We start from the raw sequence: 26875 nt of genomic DNA, 5'->3' as shown, positions 1-26875 counted from the left end.
AGGTAGTACAATATCTTCATTCAGATGAAAATCTGAAACCACCTTAGGAAGAAAGGATGGCTTAGGGTGAAGTACTACCTTATCCCTATGAATCACTAAGTATGGGGACTGGCATGATAATGCAGCCAGTTCTGACACCCTGCGAGCAGAAGTGATAGCCACCAAGAAGGCCACCTTCTGGGATAAAGTAAGCAAGGGAATCTCCCTGATGTTTTCAAAGGGAGGTTTCTGTAGAACCGACAAAACCAAATTAAGATCCCAGGGCGGTAAGGGCGCGCGGACTGGTGGAGCCAGGTGCCGCACCCCTGGATGAAATTCCGCACCAAGGACTTGGTAGCTAAAGGTTTCTGAAAGAAGATTGCTAATGCTGAAACTTGACCCTTGATGGTGCTCAAGGCTTTTTTCTGCTCAACCCCTTTTTGCAAAAAGGCCAATATTCGAGTCACCGAATAGGTACGTGGAGGAAATCCTAAAGATTCGCACCACGCGATATAAGTCTTCCATGTGTGATAATAGACCTTGCTGGAAGTCGCTTTCCTTGCTTTAATAAGGGTAGGAATGACTGAAGCTGACAACCCTCTGTCCTTCAGTACTTGGGTCTCAATGGCCAGGCCATTAAAACCAGCGACTGAAAAACACGATGGTAGATTGGTCCTTGAGACCGCAGACGCTCCCTGAGACGAAGTTCCCACGGAACGTCTGCGACTAGCATGTCCAAGTCGGCCAGGCCGGCTTGACGAGGCCATCCTAGAATTTCTAGGACCACTGGCGCTGACTGGATCTGAACCAGGCGTCCCTAGAGCTATCTGGCCCCGACCATCCGAGAAAGTCTGGTCGTCTTCTGTTCCCACACATTTATCAGACACCTGATTCCTATCAGGAACGGTGATCTTTCCTGGTTGAACCTCAGGGACCGAAGTCACCCGGCTAGAGGCTTCTTGGTCTGTCTGGTCAACCAGATCCGATTCCTGTGGGGAATTGAGACTAATCTTAGGAAAAGGTAAAGGAAAAGATCTATTCAGGGAATGGTGACTACCGCTCCCTGTAGTACTTAAATGTTGGAAGGGAAGAATCGCACCGGTAGTAGTAGTCGATGCTCGATCTAATGTCCTGAATACCGGTGAAAACGTCCCCCCACCCTCAACCCGGGTGGGGGCGCACCTTCAGGCTGTGTAATCCTTTGCTTCGGGTTTGGCTGAGTCGGTCCTCTGTTTGTCCGACCAGCCTTTCTTGAACTCTCCTGGAGGAGTCTTGCCTTTCCCGCTTGTTCCAGCCGGGCGTGCAAACCCTTTATGGGCGGTAAAGAAAGGTCCTCGCTTGTTGCGAGGTCCCTTAGCTTTAGCAGCCTGTGGCAAGAAAGTGCTCTTGCCCCCAGTGGCATCCTTAATGTTTTCATCTAGGGTGGCCCCAAATAGGCGATTCCCCTGAAAAGGGAGATTCGTCAAGGTCTTTTTGGAACCTAGGTCAGCTGACCAGCATTTTAACCACAGCACACGTCTGAGGATTACCGCTGACATAGATGCATGCCCTAATAGGGGGGGTAGCATGCAAGGCTGCGTCACAGACAAACTGTAGCCCTTGTATAATCTGTTCCATCAAATCAGATGTTCCCTGGGGGATATCTTTTCCCCTTAGGTCTTGGCGTACCAATTTCGCCCATTCCGTTAGTGTCTGGGAAACTAGACCAATAACAATTACTGGTCTAAATGCTGACCCTATCAGGGAGAAGATAGTGCGGGACTCCGCTTCCATCTTTCGATCCACCGGATCCTTAAAGGACGAAGTGTCCTCCACTGGGATTACCGTGGCTTTATTCAGTCTGGAAATAGGTGGATCCACCACTGGTGGTACCGTCCATTTCTTAATGAGGGATTCCTCAAATGGATAGCGTCTAGCAATACGCTTGGAAATAGTAAAGGTACGCTTAGAATGCTCCCATTCTCCCTTAATTTTATTACCAAAACACTTGGGTACAGGAAAAACCTTCACCGTTTTGATGGGCTTGTTAGTACCAAAGGGAATCTCTGTTTCAGTTGCCTCTGCCGGTAAAACCTCAAGTCTTAAGGTTTCCCGCACCGCCACAACTAGTGCGTCCACCAATGCTTCTTCCTGAATTATGGCGGAAGAATGAACGTCCTCCTCACTGTCTGAGGGAGCTTTACCTGAGATAACAGCCCTTGCAGAGGGACCTGCAGCTGCAGTGACCGTCTCTGAATCTGAGTCAGAGGTGTCAGATAATATAGGGGTAGGCGGGGGTCGCTTTCTTGACCCCCGTCCCTGACAGGCCGCCTCCACCCGAGCCACCATAGACTCCAAAACTGCTGTAAATGCATCCATACTCTGTGCACCGGCGGGTCCCGTGGTCCCCTCGAGGGAAACAGGTGGGGGTATTTGTGTGGCAGGGTCCATGATTATTCCAGTAACTACCCGGAAAATACAATCCAAACTTAAATAAAACATTTTTTTTTTTTTTCAGACCCCCAGCGCCACAAAAGCCCCTCAGTGTTACCTGCTAGGGATCCCTATCGATCGAGAGAGAGAGAGATAGACCCCCAGGCTCACCACTTGATGCTCAGAGTTCACTGCAACAGGTTACAGCGCTGTCTTCACAAACAGGAAGTCTTTTGGCTGGCTGCCCAGGAAGAAAGGAGGCGGCTCCGCCCCTCTGCACGCCTTCCGGCGCCTCCCCTAGCTCCACGAGGTGTTTGGATCACCTCAAACATGGCCGCCCCCATGCTGGAGACACGAGGCTACGCCAAAATGGCGGCCTCGTGCGATCTAGCAAACATGTCGGCGGTTTGTACCGAATAGCGGCGTGACTGCAGAGCATCACAACACCTTCTCTACATGGGGATTTAGCTTGGTTGGCGGTACCGGACCCTGGCGGACCGCATGGCCGTTGGAGGGCCTGCTATTGCTGGAGACTTGACTTGGAAAGCAGTCTACATGTCCGTGGCTTCTGACTGGTAGGATACTTATATTATCACAGTAAGATTCCCATACTGCCACTGATTACAATCTTTTAACATGTTTACAATTAGATTGTCAGCTCCCAAACCAAGCCTCCTGGCTTTTTGCACATAAAAATCACACTCAAAGTAGGGGGATCTGTGCCATGTTATAGGATAGAGGGGAACTCATCCTTACCATACAGAGAGAGGCCCGCGTTCACCACAAGACCCGTCAGAGGAAAGGGGGAACATACTACTCACCATACCGGAACCAGGCGGGCACCAACTCCTGACAGTACCCCTCTCCACCGGGGCGGGAGGGCTGTCGACCAATATGGACGCCGTGACTCATGGTCCTTGGCGTTTCAGCGAGACGTTTAACTCGCGGGGTCAGTCCCTCCAGTGGGACTATGTCGCGGCCGACCCGGCGCGGAGCTATGGCCTGCACGCGCTCGTAGGCTGAACTGGGGTGACCACTGGATCTCAACATCCAGCCCGTCGCCCAGTTCAGCTTTCTTGCTTGAAGATCTCACAGGAACACTGGAGAAAAAAGCTGTCTAAAAAATCTTTTTAAGAAAAAAATCCTGCCAGGACCGAAGATCCCAGCAAGGTATCTAGGTCCTTACTCCTGACTAGACAGAAAAAAACTGATTTGCTGTGGCAGAGAGAGAGAGGATATACCCTCGGGGACTGCCCCTAGGGTGTGGCCAGAGCATTTTATTTCCTGTCTAGTCCTACTCCTGTGGAGGCAACATAACCCGAAGGTGCTGTTTCACCGAGGACTACGTCTGTCAATGAGCGATAGAGAAATGCAGTTTTCGGCGTTTTGCATACAGGGAAGTGTAGTGGAGGGGTCTAGGGTCTTTTAGACCCTCGATCCCTCCATAAAGTGTACCTGTCACTACATATTGGTGTCACAAGGGATGTTTACATTGCTTGTGACAGCAATAAAAGTGATCAGATTTTTTTTTTTTTTTAAAAAAAGCTGTAATAAAGTTAAAAAAAAAGAAAAAATAAATAGGAAAAAAAAAAAAAAAAAATTTAGCTGCCCCCGTCACCGTTAGCTCGCGCACAAAAAAAACGTATACGCAAGTCGAGCCGCGAATGAAATCGCTGTTCAAACCACACATGTGAGGTATCGCCGCGATCGCCAGAGCGTGGGCAATAATTTAAAAAAAGAGCTACACTCTAACTCTAAACTGGTAACCGTTAAATAAATTTTAAGCGTCGCAGATTGAGATCTCTATTGACCGTAGTTTGTCGCCATCCCACGGGGGGGGGGTTGCGCAATTTTAAACCATAACATGTTGGGTATCTATTTACTCGGCGTGACATAATCTTTCACAATATACAAAAAAATGGGCTAACTTTACTGTTTAGTATTTTTTAAATGCAGTGAAATGTGATTTTTCAAATTTTTTCCAAAAAAATGGCGTTTTAAAGACCGCTGCGCAAATACCGCGTGACAAAAAATTTTGCAATGACCGACATTTTATTCTCCAGAGTCTTTGCTAAAAAAATATATATAATGTTTGGGGGTTTAAAGTAGTTTTCTAGCAAAAAATACTGATTTAAACTTGTAAACAAAAAGTGTCAAAAATAGGCTTAGTGGTAAAGTGGTTAAGAAGAATATTCCTGTGTAAGACCAGATGGGCGACAGTGTTGAAATCATTCTTTAGGCAGCAGTATACCCCCCTGAAAACTTGAATCTTGTGTCCTTAACGGAGGAGAATTAAAGTTTGCTTTCTGCATATCAGACTCAGACCCTGGAGCCTCTAACATGTATATAGTAATTGTAACGGACCGTTTCAGCAGACAAGGGGTTAAAATCCGTTTAGGCGATATGCCCCTTTCTGAGAGACAGGCACAGCTACTGCAGAACACCAAACTCCCGAACTGGATACAAAATAGCACTCCAACCTGGAACCTCACGAATAGCTGCTAGCAGACGAACAGGAAAAGCATACATCAGCTTACACTCCTAGCAATCAGTCTCCAACAGCATACAGTGAATCCCCCCAAGAACGAGACAAAGCTCCGAGTTGAGGGTAAAACAGGAACAACATTTATTGGAAGAACACAACACACTTTTATACAGAATTTGGAACATCCTTCCCCCAACAACCGCTTTCCCATTGGTCAATTTCACAGTACCTGCAGTCCCCCATAAGGTCCTCTCCAGACATGCAAATGAGGGCTCAAAAATGAGTCAGTAGTGATTGGTCAGATAGCTTGACCAGGAGGGCTGCTATGCAAATGAGGACTTGAAAATGAGTCAACAGGGGTTGGTCAGATAGCTTTGACCAATGCAAGGAGACAGAAGCCCCAGGGGGCAATCAATGTAAACTATAGTCAGACACAGAACAATGGTTCCCTAACGAGCCCTCAATACACATTACTCTGAGTGTCAATACCTCCCTTAGCAGACAACAGGTGAGGTCATTAGCACACCTGACAAAAGGTGAATGGGGAGCCACCTTAGACAGTCCGTCTCCTCAGAACTTCCTGGAATGGCCATATTAGGAGTTGACTTCCTGTTCCTTACAGTTTACAGGAATAAGTTTTAGCTTCCAGGATAGAGGCAAGACTCCATTAGCCACATTGGTTAAAGAAACACAAAAAGACACAAAAATGCATAACTCCCAGTCTACTGAACAGAACCCCCACATGCAACCCATCCCCAGATAGCCTGGATCGGAGCGCTCAACATATCCAAACAGCGCTCAGATGCCACAAACACAGTCAAATTGCCATGGGGTTTACGTTTAGCATGGGCTGATGAGAGAGGGTCCATAGTCACCTTGCAGGAGGCGAGCAACCAGGCTTCTCCAATGCCCAGTGGCAAGATTGGTCTTGTCACATTTGAGAAACCTAGATGACATATAGACCATTCACAAGCCTGCCAGCCACTGCCTTACACCTCTTAGACAGATGTCACTGAAATAAATGTCCCCATTGGAAGATTTTGAGCTACTCTCCTTTTCTCTTCTACTCACTGAAGGGCACAGCTGCGATCTTGATCTCTGACCACTGGATTATAGCACCACTGTCAGGAGTAAGACACTAGGTAAAAAAACAAACAAAAGCACAGATTACTGACTACGAACAACAGACAAACCCTCATCTGCTAGAGACTGATCTGTGTGGGTCTCACAGAGCTGCCACTAGCAGATGGGGGCTGTGGTACTTCAACCTGCCAGCTTGTGGATGTGTCATGGTGGGGCGTTTGCTTACATCTAAATTTCAGTCCCTGGACCATCTTGCCTCTATTCCTAACGATTGCATACATGACAGCTTCGCTGTTGTTTCCTCGGCCATGGGTGCAAATGGGTTTTCTCTTAAATGGTCATTCTTGTGCTGAAAAATTGGGTACTCTGATGTCCGAAAATATTTGACAAAATCTGGGTTCAGTGGCTTGGACACCTGACAATGCTCATGATCCATAAATTGTATGGATGCCTGGGCGGACTCCTGTATTTCCACTTGACAAGTGGCTTAAGTACACTTGGGTCCCCTCCTTTGAGATGGCCTACTGCATTTTATCTGCCTTGCATCCTCTGCTATTGTGGGAATAGAATACATGGTATTGTGTACTGTTAGTCTGACTGCAATATGCAGGCTTCTGGCCTTCAAATTTCTCTCTTCAACTTTCTGTAATCCTGATTACTCACCTCTGATGCAATTGATGTGCCTGGCTTAGAGCAACAAGTGGAGCTCTTTTTCAAGTTTACTTTTTGTTGGCAGCTGACTGTTAGGCTGCTTTTTGTACTGTACGTTTTTCTAAAATCAATAAAACAGAATTTATCAGAAAAAAAATAAATGTTGGGTAGTCTACCTCCACTGGGTCCTCCATCGAACATAACAGCATTCTTGCCAGTGTTAAAGCAAATAGCTTTGCTCCACGAATATCTCTGTGGGGACGATCTTGACCAGTGTGCTGGTCATGTTGTTCCACCAGGGTTGTATTGCGATGCTCGAGTCCCTACAAGAACTGCTAGCCTTCGATACCTGTGTAAAGTTTTTTTTTTTTTTGCATAGGGGTTAGCCTATGCAATTGCTCCTGTACGCCCTTCTTTGACTTTGTTAGAAAAGCACTTTTCAGTTAAAAGTGACTCAAATGATGCTTGGACAAACATCATCGATGATTAGCCTAAACAATTAGAATTCACCTACATCTGTTTTCAACTTCAATTGAGTCCTGGGAAATAGTTTAAAAAGGGTTTAAACTGTGGTGAAAATGATCCATATTTTATGGATTAAGGCCCTTTTCACACAGGCAGACCAACTGGGTCCTCCTGTCAGTTTTTTAGGCGGACACAGTTGGACCATCCATTGCCCTCCATGAAGCAGCAGGTTTCAAGGGGCATGTGTCTATTGACAACCGCTAACATTAGATCCTTTTCGCTAAAAAGAAATGGATAGGGACCTGTTCCCCATCCGACTAGCGAATTGGATGACAGTCGGGTGTAAACGGATAGGCAGTCTGTTTACATCCAACCACCCATAGAGGTGAGCAGCTTGTGTGTGTGCCTGCTCTATCTAAGCGGAGCAGACATGGACAAGCCATCTTCCTGCTTAGAAGGGATTAGTGGACATGTGAAAGGGGACTAAATGGTCAGAAAAATACCCATATGACCAGCATTATATTCAAACATTAAATTTGCAAAAATGTAACTCATGCAACAACTTGACATTCATTCTCAAGAAGAAGTTTACCCACTTCAATACAGGGCACTTTAACCCCCTTTCTGCCCCGACCAATTTACAGCTTTCAGCACTCTCACACTTTGAATGACAATTGCTCAGTCATGCTACACTGTACCCAAACAAAATATTTATCAATTTTTCACACAAATAAAGCTTTCTTTTGGTGGGATTTTATTTTATTTTTTGTGATATAAGCAAAAAAAAGAGCATAAATTTAGAAAAGAAAACATTTGCAAAAAAGTAATTTTTCTTCATACACTTGGGCCAAAATGTATACTGCTACATATCTTTCGTAAAAATAACCCAAATTAGTGTAAAATATTTAATCTGTGTGAGAGTCTACAAGCTCTGGTACCAATCACTGAAAAATGATCACACCTGACGTACTGACTGCCCATCTCCTTTCTTGAGGCCCTAAATTGTCAGTACAGTACAAGTACTCCCCTTTTTGGAAAGTAGACAGTCAAAGGTATTTAGTAAGAGGAATGGTGAGTTTTTTGAAGTTGTAATTTTTTCCCACAATTCTTGGGAAAATTAAAATGTTTTTTATTTTTTTTCACAAAGTTGTCAATTTTTATGATTTTTCTAACACATAGCATGTACATAGCAAAAATGACAACCCTAAATACATTCTGCTACTTCTCCTGAGTATGGTGATACCACATGTGTGAGACTTTTACACAGCCTGCCACATAAAGAGACTGAAGTAGCACCTTCAGCCATTCTAGGAGCATAAATGATACATAATTGTCTGACTACCTATCACACTTTTGAAGGCCCTGGAGCACCAGGACAATGGAAACGCCACCAAAATGACCCAATTTTGGAAAGCAAACACTACAACGTATATTCTATGAGGCATAATGAGTCTTTTGAACATGTCATTTTTTCCACAAGTTTTTGGAAAATTTGAGAATAAAATGAAAACGTATTTTTTTTTCTTTTTTTTTTTTTACACAAAGTTGTCAACGAATAAGATATTTCTAACACATGGCATGTACATAGCAAAAATTACACCCCAAAATACATTCTACTACTCCTGAGTATGGCGATACCACGTGTAAGACTTTTTCACAGCCTAGCCACATAGAGGGGCCCAACATCCAAGGAGCACCATCAGGCGTTCTAGGGACATAAATTACACATATTCCTGACAACCTATCACAATGTTGAAGGCCCTTCATATTTTTAACAGATAGCATAATACACAACAAAATGCATTCTGCGGAGCAAAAGGTAAACAAAAGATTACCTCTGAGGTTTAGCAGTGCAGTGGTCCACAGAGGAGAGCACTGGTCCAGGCAGCAGGCAAGAACGTGGGCAGTGACAGCGCAAGGATTGTCCAGGCAGCAGGCAGGAATAGTGTCCATAGTCAGCACAGGCATTGAAAAGGATCGTCCATGCAGCGGGCAGGAATACTGTCCATTGTTAGTACAGGCAGCAGGCAGATATGGTCACAGTACAGTCCAACTATTGGTCCAGGCAACATGCACATTTTCCATAAAATGTCCTGGGTCAGTGCAGGCAGAGATAGTGTCAGCACAGCCAAAGTATTGGTCCAGGCAGCAGGCAGGACCATCAAGCTTAGGGCCTCGGTCAGGAAAGAATGGGGACAGGGGTAGAGGCTTCTCCCACCCAAATCACTTTGAAGCCTCCAGACTCCAGACCCTGTTCTGGGAATTACAAAGCCCAGAGAAAACCAAAAACTGCTTTTCTCAACTCCGAACACTATTCTGAAGCCAGTGGTCAGTGCAGTTAAAAGGCAGAAATAAGACAGTAGGCAGAGGCACAGTCGATAAACAGTCCAGGGTCGGTTCACATAGAAGGCAGTGATATGGCTGGTTGAGGCAGCAGGGAAATAATCTGCACAGAAATTAAAAATGGGGAAATGGCAGTCTGTTAGAAATATGGGCTAATGGTTTAGGGAAGTGTGATAGCGTCTGAAGCATTCTCCGATGCATAGGCCAGGTTGGGAGGGACTATGGGGACAATAAAAACTGGTGTATTTCCCAACTCCTCTTTTGGTACACACCCTCCATTTTTTTTAGCGTCTTCCTCTGGTTTATGATGGTGGAATATTGTCAGGGAAATGGCGCTCATGTAGTCTGCTGACACAATCAGGGCGAATGCTTTCTGGTAGATCAGGCCAGTGACAGTATCTTCAATAAACTTGAGGAAGGTGTTTGGTGTTTCCGTTGATATTTAAAAGGTGACGTATGCATAATAAATTTGTTTACACGGGATCAGCTGTGATTGGACACAGCTGATCACATGGTAAAGGGCCGTTGTGATTGGCCCTTAACCACGATCTGTGATCAATTGTCTGAAGGACACAGAGATTACACAGCATGCTGGATGTGCACCCCAGGGGGTACATGGGGGGGGTGGCGTGATTCTGGGAGGATGTCCGAGAAAGGGAGAGCCGCACTGTAGCTATCTTTCGGTTGTAGCGCAGTCATGAAGTAGTTCATCTCAGACAGACTTAATGACGTTGAGATCAGGGCTCTGTGGGAGCCAAACCATCACTTCCAGGACTCCTTGTTCTTTTTTAGACTGAAGATAGTTCTTAATGACACTGGCTGTATGTTTGGGGTCGTTGTCCTACTACCAAATAAATTTGGGGTCAATCACACGCCTCCCGGATGGAATGGCACGATGGACAAGTATCTGCCTGTATTCCTCAGCATTGAAGACCCCATTAATCCTGACCAAATCTCCAACTCCATTTACAGAAATACAGCCTCAAAAATTGCAAGGAACCTCCACCATGCTTCACTGTTGCCTGCAAACACTCATCATTATACTGCTCTCCAGTCCTTCGGAGAACAAACTGCATTTTGCTAAAGCCAAATATTTAAAATATCAACTCAGTCCTGCCATTTTTATGCACTCCAGTTCCTATGTTTCCATGCATGGGACATGGAAACAAGGCTAAGTGACTTAACTATGAACGAAAACAATAATGAGTGTATGTAGGCAACAGTGAAGCATGGTGGAGGTTCTTTGCAAGTTTGGGCTGCATTTCTGCAAATGGAGTATGAGAGTTCCTCAATACAATTTTTTCAAAACAGTTCCTTTTCACTGTAACCTTATTATTTAATTTCTCTCATTCTATAAAAGAACCATTTCAAAGAGGGTTAGAGCACTGCTATGGCAAATCTCCACCAAGATCCTCTTCTGGACTTGCCAGAAAGCCATCACTTGTTATATTACTGCTCCAGTACTTCAACTGCATGTCAGCAGCTAGGTTGTACTGTGGCTCAGGAGTACATTTGATGTAACTGCACCCAAAATAACGGAAAGGTAATGGAAAACTGAAACTGAGTGTTTGACCTTTAGTGGTAGTTGGAGAAGCGTCCCTAAGGTTTAGCTTTACCTTTCTCTGCAAGAGAATTATTGCTGTTGCCTCCCAAGTGACATCTCTAGCATGTACCTGTGCGGCTGGCATATGCAGGGACCATGCTACTTTTAAACAGACTGCTGGGCACCTGTCAGACAATCACCTTCGACCAGAACAAAATCAACAGCAGCATAATACCCTTTATCTCCATCTTATTCAGCTACTGTAGCGGGCACCAAGTCTGCTATGCATATGTGCCCCTCAAATCAAATGTACACGCAGACCTGCTAGCTGCTGCAGCAGATGGGTGGCTACTTGAATGAGCCAGGTAAAGCATCCACAAAATAGGACCAACATTACACAAGATATGTTATGTTAGCTAAAATACCACGTCTTCCTTTTTTTTAGTATGTCTAACCTGAAGTAATTTGAAAGAACTAGATATTGTATAATAAATGGGGGGAATACACAATTAGGGCTGAAACAAGTAATTGATTATGAAAATAGTTGTCAATTATTTTCATAATCGATCAGTTGGTCACCTGATTAGTTGCCCTGCATACAGAATGCAATATTTGTTTACATATCAGGAAATACAGTGAAGCACACATACAGCTCAGTACACCGTCCATACATGTCAGTATTCATAGTGCAGCACACATACAGCTCAGTACAGAATGTGTGAGGAGCAATGCCTAATGCGACATGTAGTCCTATGCAAGAAGCGAGAGGTTCTAAAGGCACAAGTTTTTTTTTTACCTTGCTATAGGGGCACTCTATACTATACCACTTATAATATAGTAGCGATTATCTGCTCTTTTTTGTACTAATTTTTGTTTTTTTACCCCTATTATGAGAGGTGATACAAAAAAGAAAAACATGCTGCTGCTACTAAACGTCTTAGGCCTGGTTCACACCTATGCATTTTTTTTCGTGCTTTTTAAAGAAACGCATTACAGTTTATTTAACATGGTTTCTATGGGACACATTTATATCTAATTTTTTTTTCCTTTAAATAAAAAATTTGATCTCGGAGTCTGATGATATTTACTTGATTCAACCTCTAATAGTATATACGTTATATACAGTATATCTCTTCTGTCTGTTATTCTCAGTGGATTAGAATAAATTGCCTTTTTTTAACTTTACATATTAAGTAAATTATACGCCTCTTTTTTTTAAGGTTGTTAGCCGATTATTTAAAACAATAATCGGTCAACTAATTGATTATGAAAGTAATCATTAGTTGCAGCCCTATACACAATGCTGTAATCTGATCGGATGCCTGAAAAGTCTTGGATGTCTTTATTATATAGAGATTCTAGGTAATACCTCTCCCTGGTCAGAAAACTGCCACTGTACTCAAACTTTAGTCGTAGGTTCCTACTCTTAGAAGTTCAGATCACACACTTTGGATAAGACATACAGTATCTCACAAAAGTGAGAATATCCCCCACATTTTTGTATATATTTTATTATATCTTTTCATGTGACAACACTGAAGAAATTACACTTTGCTACAATGTAAAGTAGTGAGCGTACAGCTCGTATGACAGTGTAAATTTGCTATCCCCTCAAAATAACTCAACACACAGCCATTAATGTCTAAACCGCTGGCAACAAAAGTGAGTACTCTCAGTCCAAATTGGGCCCAAAGTGTCAATATTTTGTGTGGCCACCATTATTTTCCAGCGCTGCCTTAACCCTCTTGGGCATGGAGTTCACCAGAACTTCACAGGGTTGCCACTGGAGTCCTCTTCCACTCTTCCATGACGACATCACGGAGCTGGTGGATGTTAGAGACCTTGCGCTCCTCTACCTTTCATTTGAGGATGCCCCACAGATGCTCAATAGGGTTTAGGTCTGGAGACATACTTGGCTAGTCCATCACCTTTACCCTCAGCTTCTTTAGCAAGGCAGTGGTCATCTTGGAGGTGTGTTTGGGACCATTATCATGTTGGAATACTGCCCTGTGGCCCAGTCTCTGAAGGGAGGTGATCATGCTCTGCTTCAGCATGTCACAGTACATGTTGGCATTCACGGTTCCCCCAATGAACTGTAGCTCCCCAGTAACGACAGCACTCATGCAGACTCAGACCATGACACTCCCACCACCATGCTTGACTGTAGGCAAGATACACTTGTCTTTGTACTCCTCACCTGGTTGCCACCACACATGCTTGACATCATCTTAACCAAATACGTTTATCTTGGTCTTATCAGACCACAGGACATGGTTCCAGTAATCCATGTCCTTAGTCTGCTTGTCTTCAGCAAACTGCAGGCTTTCTTGTGCATCATCTTTAGAAGAGGCTTCCTTCTAGGACTACAACCATGCAGACCAATTTCATGCAGTGTGCGGCGTATTGTCTGAGCACTGACAGGCTATCCCCCGTACCCTTCAACCTCGGCAGCAACGCTGGCAGCACTCATACGTCTATTTCACAAAGACAACCTCTGGATAGGACGCTGAGCACGTGTACTGAATTTCTTTGGTCGACCGTGGTGAGGCCTGTTCTGAGTGGAACCTGTCCTGTTAAACCGCTGTATGGTCTTGGCCACCGTGCTGCAGCTTAGTTTCAGGGTCTTGGCAATCTTCTTATAGCCTAGGCCATCTTCATGTGGAGCAACAATTCTTTTTTTTTTAGATCCTCAGAGAGTACTTTGCCATGTGGTGCCATGTTGAACTTAAAGGGCCAGTATGAGTGAGAGCAATAACACCAAATTTAACACACCTGCTCCCCATTCACACCTGAGACATTGTAACATTAACGAGTCACATGACACTGGGGAGGGAAAATAGCTAAATGGGCCCAATTTGGACATTTTCACTTAGGGGTGTACTCGCTTTTGTTGTCAACGGTTTAGACATTAATGGCTGTGTGTTGAGTTATTTTGAGGGGACAGCAAATTTACACACATTTATACAAGCTGTACACGCACTACTTTACATTGTAGCAAAGTGTCATTTCTTCAGTGTTGTCACATGAAAAGATATGATAAAATATTTCCAAAAATGTGAGGGGTATACTCACTTTTGTGAGATATTGTAATACAGTGCTGTCATAAAATACCTCCATCATGTATAAAATCATGTTCAGCAACATCTTTGGAATTTAAACAGTGGCTTTAGGTCAAACACACATTGGCAGATATTTACAGGCTTTATAATATGTATAAGCTTTTAAATATTGCTTGTGAAAGTCCAGCCATGTAAGTATAAACTTCCCATGAATAACAAGTACTAATATAATAATTGCCAGATGTCAAATTAACTTCTGCCAGCAGGCTGTAAAATGTCTGTGGCAACTCAGCCATCCTATTTCTGCTTATGTTTAGAGAAAGATCCTGTCACCATGTAAGTTCTGACAACCAATGGGCAGTCAGATCTAGCCATGACAGGGCATGCTGCCAGAGAGTAGACATGGCCTCTACATACACTTTGCAAAAGCTACTTGGATTTCCTGTAAGAATACGATTGCCATTGAAAAGGCATTTTTAGGGTTTAGCGGCATTAGAAAATCAAACATGACAGTGCTGCTCACAAGTCACACAATGATTGCTTAGGTTTCTCTGCCAATTCAGGCTTTAAAGTATACCTACCTGCTTTAGCGCCTTTTTAGTGTGCTGCTGAAAGGAAGACACTAGCTTGCTTTGTACTCGGTTGGAGGATGCTTCTTCAGTGACTTGCTTCAGGCACACTGCACATAAAATAACGCATGGGAATTATTTTTAAGAAAGACATTACATCTAAAAAATACTAAACATTTTATAAGATTATAGATGAATACCAGAAAGAAAATATTTAAAACTCTACAGACCTACCGTATTATTTTAAATATGATGTTATATACAAGATGTGTTAGCATGGCATTCACTAACATTACAGCTTTAAAGAAAATATTTCAGGGAGCATTTAAAAAAAGTGAGTACCATAGAACATCATTGCCTTCTGTAATACATTCAGCTGTACATTTTGGTATCACAGAGATATAAACATTTGTATAGTAGCAACCAAATTTTTTTATCCAGTTGAAGGTTTTTTTTATAACATCTAAAACATATTTTTTCACTAGTCCTGAAGGCCCAACAAATGCTAAAAAATTAATTTAGCATATGCAATTGCTACACAAGTCATATTGTAATTGGATGTTAAAAATTACCTTTCATTTTCAATCTACAGCGCTGTAATTTTCTGTAAAATGAAATGCAATATGGCAACTTGCAAGTATTCTATACACTGTACAGAACCCCCCCCCCCCTCCCCCCCAGATATGTAGTTTCCTGATTGTGTGGTTGGCTTTTTGGTTTTCCCAGAAATCAGCACTAAAATACAAGTCAGATATTGGGCATCACTTGAAAAAAAAATTGCATTTTGATGAGATACGCTCGAGGGGAAAAAAAAAAATCACATTTAAGGGGGTGCAGACCCTGCCACTTTCTTTATTTAGGTCTTGCAAGTGCAGAAGCTAATTAAGAATGATATAAAATCATTCCCATTAGATTCACTTTCTACATAGACACAGACAAACAATCAGCTATTATTTCAGTACAACAAAAGATAGATATCTTTAACAAAATTTGTTAAAATCCTTCCAATGTACATAGATCACCAAGAGGGGAATTTTATTTATATTGTATATTTATATGTATTATTTCTAATCTTAGGACTGTTGTGACATATAATCAGAAATAATAATAATAAACGAGTGCAGGGCAAATACCACTCATGTACTATAAAAGAGAATTGAAACTCATAAAGAATAAAAAAAAGTCTAAGGGTCCTTTCACACGGCCGCTCCGTGTGTCCGCAAATCATCCTATTTTTTTGCGGATGATTTGCGGACATAATGTAAGTGAATGGCACTGCGGATGTCAGCGGAATACCATCCGCTGACATCAGATTTTCCTCCTTTCAGTTCTGTTCCGTTTTTTCGAATGGAACAGAACCCTATTTTTTCTTCCGTGTAAAAAACGGAAAGGAAGGAAAATCGGATGTCATCCGCTGGAATCCGCAGTGCCATATACTTACATTATGTCCGCATATCATCCGTAAACGGATGGGATGATATGCGGGCACACGGAGCGGATGACAGAAATGTCATCCACTCCGTGAAAAAAAAAAAAAAAAAAGTCCCGCAGCGGACTAAAGCAGCGGAGCGGCCGTGTGAAAGGACCCTAAAAGAGTTTGTAAAATGTCATAAACTGAAGATCCCGTATGGTGCAAAGTACTGCCTCAAGATAGGGCATGCAGGTGTCATATAATATGCAGCACTTCCACTGTACTTATAGATGGCCGCTCACCTTAAGTGCATGACCCCCTGAGCCAACAAGACGGTCAAACAAGCATTCCCTGAAAGGGATCCAACAATCTCCTGATGGCTAATTAGGATCCGAGATAACGGTTCCTCCATGGAATTGTTGGTAGCAGTATGTAAAAGCAAATAGACAAAATATAGTTCTCTCTGCTAAAAAAAATAATTTATTCAATATAGTAAAATCACTTATAAGTCTGGTACTTATCACAAGTGTATGAACGAGCGCTCTGTGTGTACACAAACAACTAAAAAGATGTCTGCGGGTGACGTCATGTGTGGCTCCTCCCCCCTACGTGTTACGTCCTGGGCGAGACTACTTCAAACCTGACTTCAACTCATATCGCATGATTTTTAATGGTTCTATCTCCCAGACCCACACAAACATGGACACCCTGCTGCAAATATCTGAGATACTTTCACCAATATATTTACAACCGTTATTTTGTTAAGTTTGGAAAAAGGGAAGGTACTTGGCGCTGCCACAATGGATTGGTATAAATAAATAAATGTAGATGCGTGGATGTGTGCAAAATCCCAAAGAAGGTGGTGAATAATAAGGTGCTGATGGCAATAAACAAAATATGCAAATGGTAAAGGGCTAAAGGCAATAAAAATAAGTACAAGAAAAAGATACAATCAACACACTATTAAAATCATATACAAATATATTGTAACATTAAATAAAGTGCAACAGATGTCCCATAATTGGTAATAAAGTAAAGTGCAACAGTGATAAGTGCAATTGCGAATGAAAGTGGCTAAGTTCACTAAATAAAAGTGATAGTGCTCCTTTGTAAAAAGGAGGAGGGGTTGGAAGCGTCCCCAGAAATGGCTAAAAGAAAGAGTGCCGATGCTGAGAATAAATCACATGAGGTGAACTGTGATCAAAGGTGCACAAATAAATAAGTGCATAAGAAAAGGGATATTAAACAAAGGAAGGACAAATTATAAATAAAGTGGAGCAAACAGCAGTATCGATATGGTAAGCAGGAAAAAAATGAATGACACTTTCTAAATTGGTAAGTGCCCTGTATAGAAAAAAAGTGACTGAGCAGGTGAGTCCGTGTGGAATTAAAAGTTCATAATCTGAAGAAAATGACAATCATCCAATAACAGGCCGTGGTGGTTTAGAGTGGAACTTCTGTATACGGTGATGCGTGCAGGTGAATCCTTGTGTTCCCCCAATGAATTGCGCACTCACCAGATAAAGGTACCCCTGCAGGGGTGACAAGCGTTGAATATCAAAGGTAGGAGTTCACAATAACCTCAGTAGGAAGTGTACACCGTCTCCAGAATCCCATTAACCCTCATGGCATGTAGCGGTCATATATACATTAGGAGGTCCGGATCATGAATGGGGAGAAAAGGGCCTACAATAGTGAAGTACTGTATATATTAAATCTTTTATTTAAAGTTGAAAAGTTACTCACAAATTAGCGGTGAAACATAAGCAGATCAGATACAGATAATTCGGTACCGTTCCCGGGTGACTTCCGGAACGCGATGCGCTCCAAACGCCGGAAATGCGGTTCACAGGTACAAGCGGAAGTGACGGAAGGACGCTCGAGCTTTAAATAAAGACACCTTTGCCGCCATTGTGCGATGTGCTGGGTGTTCAGTGTGACCCTGTGCCTTTAAGGAGGGGTGGGCTCCCTCTAGTCACCTGTCCTCCATCTATCCCATTAGATGCATGTGCTCTCATTGTAGAGACTCTTTAAATTGTAGAGTTAGGGACTGCAGATCACAGGGTGCCTTTCCGGGGCCTGCAGCTTACGCATGTATTTGCAAATGTGTGCAACCAAACCCCTGTTTTTAACACATACTGTTAGGCAGTTCAATTCGGTTGGTAGCTGGCTGGTTGGTAAGTTGTGTCTGGAAATCTCTTCGTTTTTTGGATCTGCGTCTACCCTTCCAGTGCTCCTTACTATTAAGACCAGTTATAGGTGGAGGCGGTGACCACTTTTTGCATTATCGTTGATATCAATGGGTGACATGTCCGGTGAGAGACATGCAAGAACTGAGATGTTTTTAGCTTCCAGGAACTGTGTACAGATCCTTGCAACATGGGGCCGTGCATTATCATGCTGCAACATGAGGTGATGGTCGTGGGTGAATGGCACAACAATGGGCCTTAGGATGTCACGGTATCTCTGTGCATTCAAAATGCCATCAATAAAATGCCACCATGGGCCACTCGATCCACAACGTTGACATCAGCAAACCACTCATGCGAATGACGCCATACACACTATCTGCCATCTGCCCTGTACCGTTAAAACCAGGATTCATCCGTGAAGAGAACACCTCTCCAAAGTCGCCATCTAATGTGAGCACTTGCCCACTCAAGTCGGTTACAACGACGAACTGCACTTAGGTCGGGACCCCAATGAGGAGGACGAGCATGCAGATGAGCTTCCCTGCGATGGTTTCTGCAAACCGATTGTTGCAGCAGCTGCCTGGGTGGCTGGTCTCAGATGATCTTAAAGGTGAATATGCTGGATGTGGAGGTCCTGGGCTGTTGTGGTTACACGTGGTCTGCGGTTGTGAGGCCGGTTGGATGTACTGCCAAATTCTCTGTAATGCCTTTGGAGATGGCTTATGGTAGAGAAATGAAAATTCTATTCACGGGCAACAGCTCTGGTGGATATTCCTGCAGTCAGCATGCCAATTTCACGCTCCCTCAAAACTTGCGACATCTGTGGCATTATGCTTTGTGATAAAACTGCACATTTTGGAGTGGCCTTTTATTTTGGCCAGCCTAAGGCCTACCTGTGCAATAATCATGCTGTCTAATTAGTATCTTGATTTGCCACACCTGTGAGGTGGATGGATTATCTCGGCAAAGGAGAAGTGCTCACTAACACAGATTTAGACAGATTTGTGAATAATATTTGAGAGAAATAACTGGATTTTTGTCTTACCGTAAAATCCTTTTCTCTGCAACGGCAGCCTGCAAAACATTGCAACCGAATGAAGCATCTGCAGATGCGAGTACATCCACCTTGTAAAACTTTGTGAATGTATGCACAGACGACCATGTGGCCGCCTTGCACACCTGGACCACTGATGCCTGATGAGGGAAGCGCCCTTGTAGAATGTGCCTTAACAGGGAAAGGAGGAACCTGACCCTCAATGGAATAGGCACCACCGTCTGCCTGATTTATCTGGAAATGGTCGCAGCCGATGCGGCCTGTCCTTTAAGAGATCCATCAATAAGGACAAACAAGGAATCCGATTTTGGAATCGACTCAGTCGCCGCCAGGTGCAGCCTGATTGCCCATCTAGGGAATGTAAAGCAATATCTTTAAGATGTTTTGGCTTAGGACACAAAGAAGGCAGCACAATGTCTTCATTCAAGTGGAAACCCGAGACGACCTTAGGAAAGAACGACTGACAGGGACACAGCACCACTTTGTCCTTATGAAGCACCAGGTTAATGTGACCGACAGGACAATGCAGCCAGCTCCGACACACTGCGTGCAGAAGTAATAGCCACCAAGAAGGCCACCTTCTGTGACAGAGTAAGCAGAGGAAGTTCACAAATATTTTCAAAAGGCGGTCTTTGAAGAACCGATAGTACCAGATCGAGGTCCCTCGGAGGTACCAGGGACCTTACTGGAGGAGCCAAGTGACATACCCCCTGTACAAAAGTATGAACCAAGCAATTAGCAGCCTAAGGCCATTGGAAAAAGATTGCCGAGGCGGAAATCTGGCCCTTGATGGTGGCAAGAGCCAAACGCTGATCAACACCCTGTTGTAGAAACACCAGCAGACGGGACACAGAAAAGGAACAGGGAGAAACCTCCCGAGAGTCACACCAAGAAATGTACGCCCTCCAAACACGATGTAGATGTAGATTTTTTATCTTTTAACAAATAAGGAATCACCAAGTCCGACAACCCTCTATCCTCCAGTACCTGGCTTTCAGTAGCCAGGCCGTTAAAGCCAGCGACCGTAAAGCAGGATGGAAGATCGGCCCTTGAGACAAAAGATCTTCTCTGAGAGGGAGTCTCCAAGGAACATCGGCTACCAGACGTACTAGGCCTGCTTACCAAGACCGGCGAGGCTAGTCTGGAGCCACCAGAATGACTGGAATCCCTTCTGCCTCGATTCTGTGGAGAAGTCTCGGCAGAAGCTGTAGAGGAGGAAAGGCGTAAATCAGACGATACAGACCCCAAGGGGCCACCAGAGCGTCGACCGAGTCGGCCAAAGGATCCCGAGATCTTGCCACAAACCTCTAAACCTTCCCATTGAGACGAGAGGCCAACAGGTCCACATCGGGAGTCCCCCACCAGAGACACAGTTGTTGAAACACTCCTGAGTGAAGAAACCATTCACCTGCCTCCAACACCTGTCGACTGAGCCAGTCCACCTGCCAATTTTATATTCCTGGAATTTGCACAGCAGAGAGGGCCAGAACATATCGTTCTGCCCACCGGGCACCCCTGCAGACAATCTGTCCACGAAAGAAGCAAAAACGTCCCCCCACCCCAGATAAGGATGAGGGCGCCCCATCAGGCAGAAGAGGGCTTGTCTGCAGAACCAGTGGAACCCGCTTTTGACTTACCAGCCCGGGGCCTCTTGGAACCTCACACAAAGTTAGGGGTGGTTTTCTGTCCCTTGGCCTGAGAGCCCGTGATACGAAAGGGCCGTTTGTAGGCTGAGAAGAAAGGACCACGTTTACGACGAGGCTCTTTGCTCTTGGCAACCTGTGGAAGCAGAGTACTCTTACCTCCAATAAGATGTTTAATGATTTCTTCCATAGAAGCTCCGAACAGGCGACAGCCTTCAAAAAAATACCTTTTTGGAAGCCTGGTCCACAGACCAGTATTTCTGCCAAATCATGCGGCGAAGGGTCACAGCTGTCACAGACACTCTGCAGGCTAAAGGGGCCATATCCAGAGAGGCATCACAGATATACTGTAACCCCTTTATTAACTGCTCCGCCAGCTCAGGAGGATGTTGACCCCCTTTCAAATCCTGGAGCAGAAGCTTAGCCCATTCTGTTAAGGTCTAGGAGACCAAGTGATGGCAAACACCGGCCTCAAAATTGAACCTGCCACGGTGTAAAGGTATTGGACCAGAGCCTCCGCTCTCTTGTTCACAGGGTCTTTAAAAGATGGTAAATCCTCCACCGGAAGAAGTGTGGCTTTCTTCACTCTGGAAACCGAAGAATCCACCACCGGTGGAACTGTCAGTTTCTTCAAAAAGGGCTCTTCAGAAGGATACCTCTTATCGAAATGCTTAGGCATCCCAAACATGCGTTTCAGGGATCCCCCTGTGTCCTCCAATTTTGAAGTTTCCCGCACCAATACAATCTGTGCCTCCAAAAGTGCCTTTTCATGTGCGGCTGTAGTGGATTCATCCGTGAAGAGAACACCTCTCCAAAGTCGCCATCGTCCACAGGCAAAGGCAAAGCCTGATCGTTCGAATCTCCAGGATATGGATCGGCAGACTGGACTCCTCAAGAGTCCAAACCCTTTGAGCTGAATCTGTGCCCCACTGGGACAGGCTGGAGTCTGTGGAAACCACTGTCCAGTACAGGAGAGAAAGGGCTTTCCCTGTCAAAGCGCTGGGGAACGGAGCTGCCAAATCAAGGATTCCCTCGCACCCCAGCACCTGCATGCAAGTCTTGAGAGACAACCGACGGTTGGACAACAGGAGCCAAATTGCATGCTGAAACTTCAGCAGTTTCGCCTCCGGAAGAAACACCCTGGCTGAGGCTGAATCTAAAATCAGGCTCAGGTAGTCCAGGTTGTTGGACGGAGTCAGAGCTGACTTCTGAAAATTCAGCATCCAGCCAAACTCTTGCAGAGTTCGCACAGTGATGTCAAGATTGTCTTTTAAGACAGACAAAGACTCTGCTCGCAGAAGGAGATCATCCAGGTACCCCAGTACCGCGATCCCCCTCTGCCTGAGCAAAGCTAACACCAGGGCCAACACTTTTGTGAACAGCAGAGGAGCTGAGGCAAGACCAAAGTGTAACGCCACAAGTTGATAATGCTCCTCTCCCACGGCAAAGCGAAGAAAACGCTGGTGCCTGACATATATTGGGATATGAAGGTAAGCGTCCTTGATATCAATAAAGGCCAGAAAATCACCTTCATCTGTATCCGAAATTTCTGAACCCGCACAAAGCGATTCAGGGCCTTGAGGTCCAAGATTGGATGGACCTTGCCTTTCTTCCTGGTAACAGTAGATAGATTTGAATAAAATCCCCAAAAACGATCCAACTCTGGAACCGGCACAAATACTTCCTGTGATAGCAGATCCTGCACCGCCCCGTAAAGGCCCTGCAGCCGATCCGGGGACAGACGCAAGTTGGAAGGGAAGAACCTTGCCAGAGGCAAGGACCAAAGCTCGATCTTGTAACCGGACCGAATCAACTCGTGGACCCATTTGTCTTGAATGAAAGACATAGAAAGGCCCACATAGAAAGCACCTTAACAGGGAACAGAGGAACCTGACCCTTGATGGAATAGGCCTGCACCACCGTGTCTTGTCCATCTGGAAATGGTCACGACAGACACGACCAACTCCTTGCGAGGTCCATCCGTAAGGACAACCAGTAAGGCTGATTTCCTAAATGACTCGTTTGCCGGAAGGTACACCCTGAGCGACCGACCCACATCCAGAGAGTGCAAGGCAATCCCCCTAGGATGTTTAGACTTAGGACATGCAACACAATGTCTTCATTCAGATGAAAACCAGAAACAACCTTAGGAAAGAAAGACTGACCAGTGCGAAGCACCACTTTATCTCTGTGAGCCACCAGGTAAGGTGAACGACAAGACAACGCCGCCAGCTCAGACACCCTGCATGCAGAAGTAATAGCCACCAAGAAGGCTACCTTCTGGGACAGAGGAAGCCCGCAAATGTTTTTGAAAAGCGGTTACTGGAGAACCGACAGCACCAAATTGAGATCCCATGGACGCAACGAAGACCGAACTGGGGGAGCCAAGTGGCAAACCCCCTGAATAAAGCTGCGAGCCAAAGAATGTGTAGCCAAAGGATGGTAAAAGAAGACTGCCAAGCCCGAAAACCTGGCCCTTGACTGTATCCAAGGCCAGGCGCTGCTCAACACCTCGTTGGAGGAATGTCAAAATCTGAGCCACCGAAAGGGAACGGGGATGACCCCCCCAAGAGATTCATACCACGCAATGTACGTATTCCAGGCGAGATGGTAAATCTTCCTAGAGGTAGGCCTTTAACAGCATGGGAATCACCGATTCAGACAACCCCCTATCCTTCAGCACCTGGCTATCAACAGCCAAGCCGTTAAAGCCAGCGACTATAAAGCATGATGGAAGATTTGCCCTTGGGTCAATAGATCTTCTTTGAGAGGAAGTCTCCCAGATCGGCGTACCAAGACTGGCGAAGCCAGTCTGGAGCCACTAGGATGAATTGATCCCTCCTGCCTCGATCCTTCCCAGAAGACTTAGCAGAAGTTTTAGAGGGGGAAAGGCGTATATCAGATGATACTGGCCCCAAGGAGCAACCAGTGCATCTGTGGCATCGGCCAGAGGATCCCGAGACCTTGCCTCGATTCTATGTGCCTTCCTGTTGAGACGAGAGGTCAACAGGTTCACCACGGAAGTTCCCCACAGCTAAACCTTAGAATGCCGGCTACCTCCCGAGCCGCCAGGAAACTTCTTGTGCCCCCTTGGTGATTGACATATGCCACAGCCATGGCATTGTCCCATGGAATCCTTACCGGGCACCCCTAAAGCCAATTTGTCCAATGAGCCAGACAAATCTTATTGCCCAAAGTTCCAGTATATTGATCAGTAGTCTTGACTCCTCCAGAGTCCAGACCCCTTGAGCACATCTGTGCAAAACACGTCTCCCCACTCAGGCAGGCTGGCAAACGTGGAGACCACCGTCCAGTACAGGGGAAGGAAGGATTTGTCCTGTCAAAGCACCGGAGAGTGAAGCCACTATATCAGGGATCCTCTCGTATCCCGGCTCAACAGGATCAGATTGTCTAGAGACTGTGGATTCTTGTCCCACTTGGCAAGAATCTCTCTTTGCAGAGGTCTTGAGTGGAACTGTGCAAATGGAATCGCCTCGAAAGTAGACACTATCAGGCACAACACCCACATGCAAGTCCTAAAAGATGACCGACTGCTGGACAACAGGGGCCAAATGGCATCCTCTGGAAGAAAACACCCTGGCTGAAGCAGAGTCCAGAGTCAGACCCAGATAGTCCAACTTGGTGGAAGGAACCAGAGCAAATTTTTGGAAGTTCAATTTCCAACCAAACTCCTGCAGAGTCCGTACAGTCTTTTCCATGTTGTCCTTTATAACAGTCGGAGACTCTGCTTGCAGAAGAAGAGCCGCTACAAAGCAAACAATGGGGCCAACACTTTTGTGCTGAGGTGAGACCAAAGGGTAATGCCATGAATTGATAATGCTCCTCGCCCACGGCAAGCGGAGGAAACACTGATGACCGACATATATTGGAATATGAAGGCAAGCGTGCTTTGATGTGGGAAAGCCACTACCGCACGAATTAACTCCATTCGGAACTTCTGTACCAGCACAAGGCGGTACAAAGCCCTGAGGTCCAGGATTGAACGCACCTTGCCTTCCTTCCTGGGAACTGTTAAGAGGTTTGAATAGAGACCTTGAAAACGTTCCGATTTTGGAACTGGAACAATCACCCCTTGTAGTAGAAAGTCTTGCACCGCCCCAAAGAGACCCCGCAGGCTGTCTGGGGACAAGCACAGGTTGGAAGGAAAGAACCTCACTGGAGGATAAGACCGAAACTCGATTGAACCAGCTCTTGGACCCCCCTTGTCTTGAATCAAGGAAGTCCATGGGTCCGGAAAGAAGCGAAGATGTCCCTCTACCTCAGACATGGGTGAGGGCACCCCTTCAGGCAGAAGAGGCTATGTCTGCAAGTCTGGAAGAACCCACTCTCAGCTTACCACACCAGGTCCTCTTGGAACCTCCGGAAGAGGTCCTGATAGACTTCGATCCTTTGTCTTAAGATCCTGAGAGACGAAAAGGCTGCATATGAGCCGGGAAAAAAGGGCCCACATCTGCGACTAGACACTTTGCCCCTGGCTGCCTGTGGAAGAAGAGTACTTTTCCCCCTTGTAGGACCCTTAATGATATCATCCATATCATGCAGGAACACTGCTGTCACGGACAGCCTAGAAACTAAGGGAGCCTCATCCAGAGAGGCATCGCAAACAAACTGCAACCTCTGGACCAATTGGTCCGCCAGCTCCACAAGGGCAGGGATAAGCTGTTCCCCCTCAAGATCCTGGCGCAAAAGCTTGCCCACTCCATTAAAGTCTGGGACACCAATGCAATAGGGAAAAGACCGGCCCAAGGACCGAACCAGCCACAGTAAAATTGTAGTGGACCAAAGTCTCGGCTCCCCTGTCAAAGGGGTCTTTAAACGCCAAAGTCTCCTCCACAGGATTAGAGTGGATTTATTCAGCCTGAACCTGAGAATTCACCACAGGTGGGACTGTCCACAGGGATTCTAGCGAAACGCTTAGGCACCGACCTATTGCGTTTAGGTCTCTGACTCGTGACAATTTTTTCAAAATAGGTGGGAAAAGGGAAAAACTTTGCTGTTTTTGGGGGGCTGCGGGTACCAAAGGGGACCAGTGCCTCTGATGCAGCGGCAGCATCCTCCATTTTTAAAGTTGCCCGCACTGTGCGGCTGCAGTAGAAGAGGAATCATCCTCACTAACAGAGCACTCAAAGTGCCTGGACATAGACCCAGTAGGGTCGCTACACACTAAGCTCATCCCGAAACATATCAGGGGAGACAGCCGACTGTGATGCCGCAAAGGGACGCCAGCCAAGGTTCTACAAATGGACCACCTATGAGATCCCGTAAAAGACAAGGGGGCTGCCTTAAGAGCCCACTATAGAGGACATAATAGAACATGGCTCCCCTTAAAGATGGGCCGCCTGCTGTGACGCAGACGCTCATACCCCCGCTCACACAATATTGGTGGCAAGACTGTTTTTAAAAAGAAGCGCCCCCCACAGCGCCACCTGGTTCCAGGGACGTGCCAAGCTGACCGTATGGCCCAGCAGGCCACAAGCTGCGGCCTAAATTTTTGTGGGGGCCCAGCTGCAAATAGCACGGATCCTCAGAGAGAGCTGGACAGGGCTGTAGATGGTCCTTAGCCCATCAGAACTGGTATCTGTTGCTTTGTGCATGGAGGAACAGGATGAACACGGCCAGAGCCCTACAAAATGACCTCCAGCAGGCCCCTGGTGTGAATGTCTCTGACCAAACAATTTAGAAACAGACTTCATGAGGGTGGCCTGAGCGCCCAACGTCCTCTTGTGGGCCCTGTGCTCACTGCCCAGCAACGTGGAGCTTGAAAGGCATTTACCATTGAACCCCAGAATTGGCAGGTCCACCACTGGCGCCCTGTGCTTTTCACAGATGAGAGCAGGTTCACCCTGAGCACATGTGATAGACCTGAAAGGGTCTGGAGAAGCCATGGAGAACATTATGCTGCCTGTAACATCGTTCAGCACGACTGGTTTGGTGGTGGGTCAGTGATGGTCTGGGAGGCATACAC

At 45.5% G+C, this 26875-nt stretch overlaps 1 protein-coding gene across 1 annotated transcript in view; it reads right to left on the bottom strand.

Moving 5' to 3' along the window:
- The window catches only part of ASXL3 (ASXL transcriptional regulator 3), a 104373-nt gene that overhangs the window by 56183 nt on the left and 21315 nt on the right, over window positions 1-26875 (bottom strand). Inside the window, exon 3 of the mRNA XM_082258682.1 lies at window positions 14602-14699. Coding sequence (XP_082114808.1) covers window positions 14602-14699 — 98 coding nt within the window. The remainder of the gene's footprint in view (window positions 1-14601; window positions 14700-26875) is intronic.

The sequence above is a fragment of the Pelophylax lessonae genome (genome assembly GCF_965119305.1).
Source record: "Pelophylax lessonae genome assembly, chromosome: 5".
Taxonomy (NCBI): domain Eukaryota; kingdom Metazoa; phylum Chordata; class Amphibia; order Anura; family Ranidae; genus Pelophylax; species Pelophylax lessonae.
The sequence above is the reverse complement of the archived record's forward strand: the minus strand, read 5'-3'. Positions and strand labels throughout refer to the sequence as shown.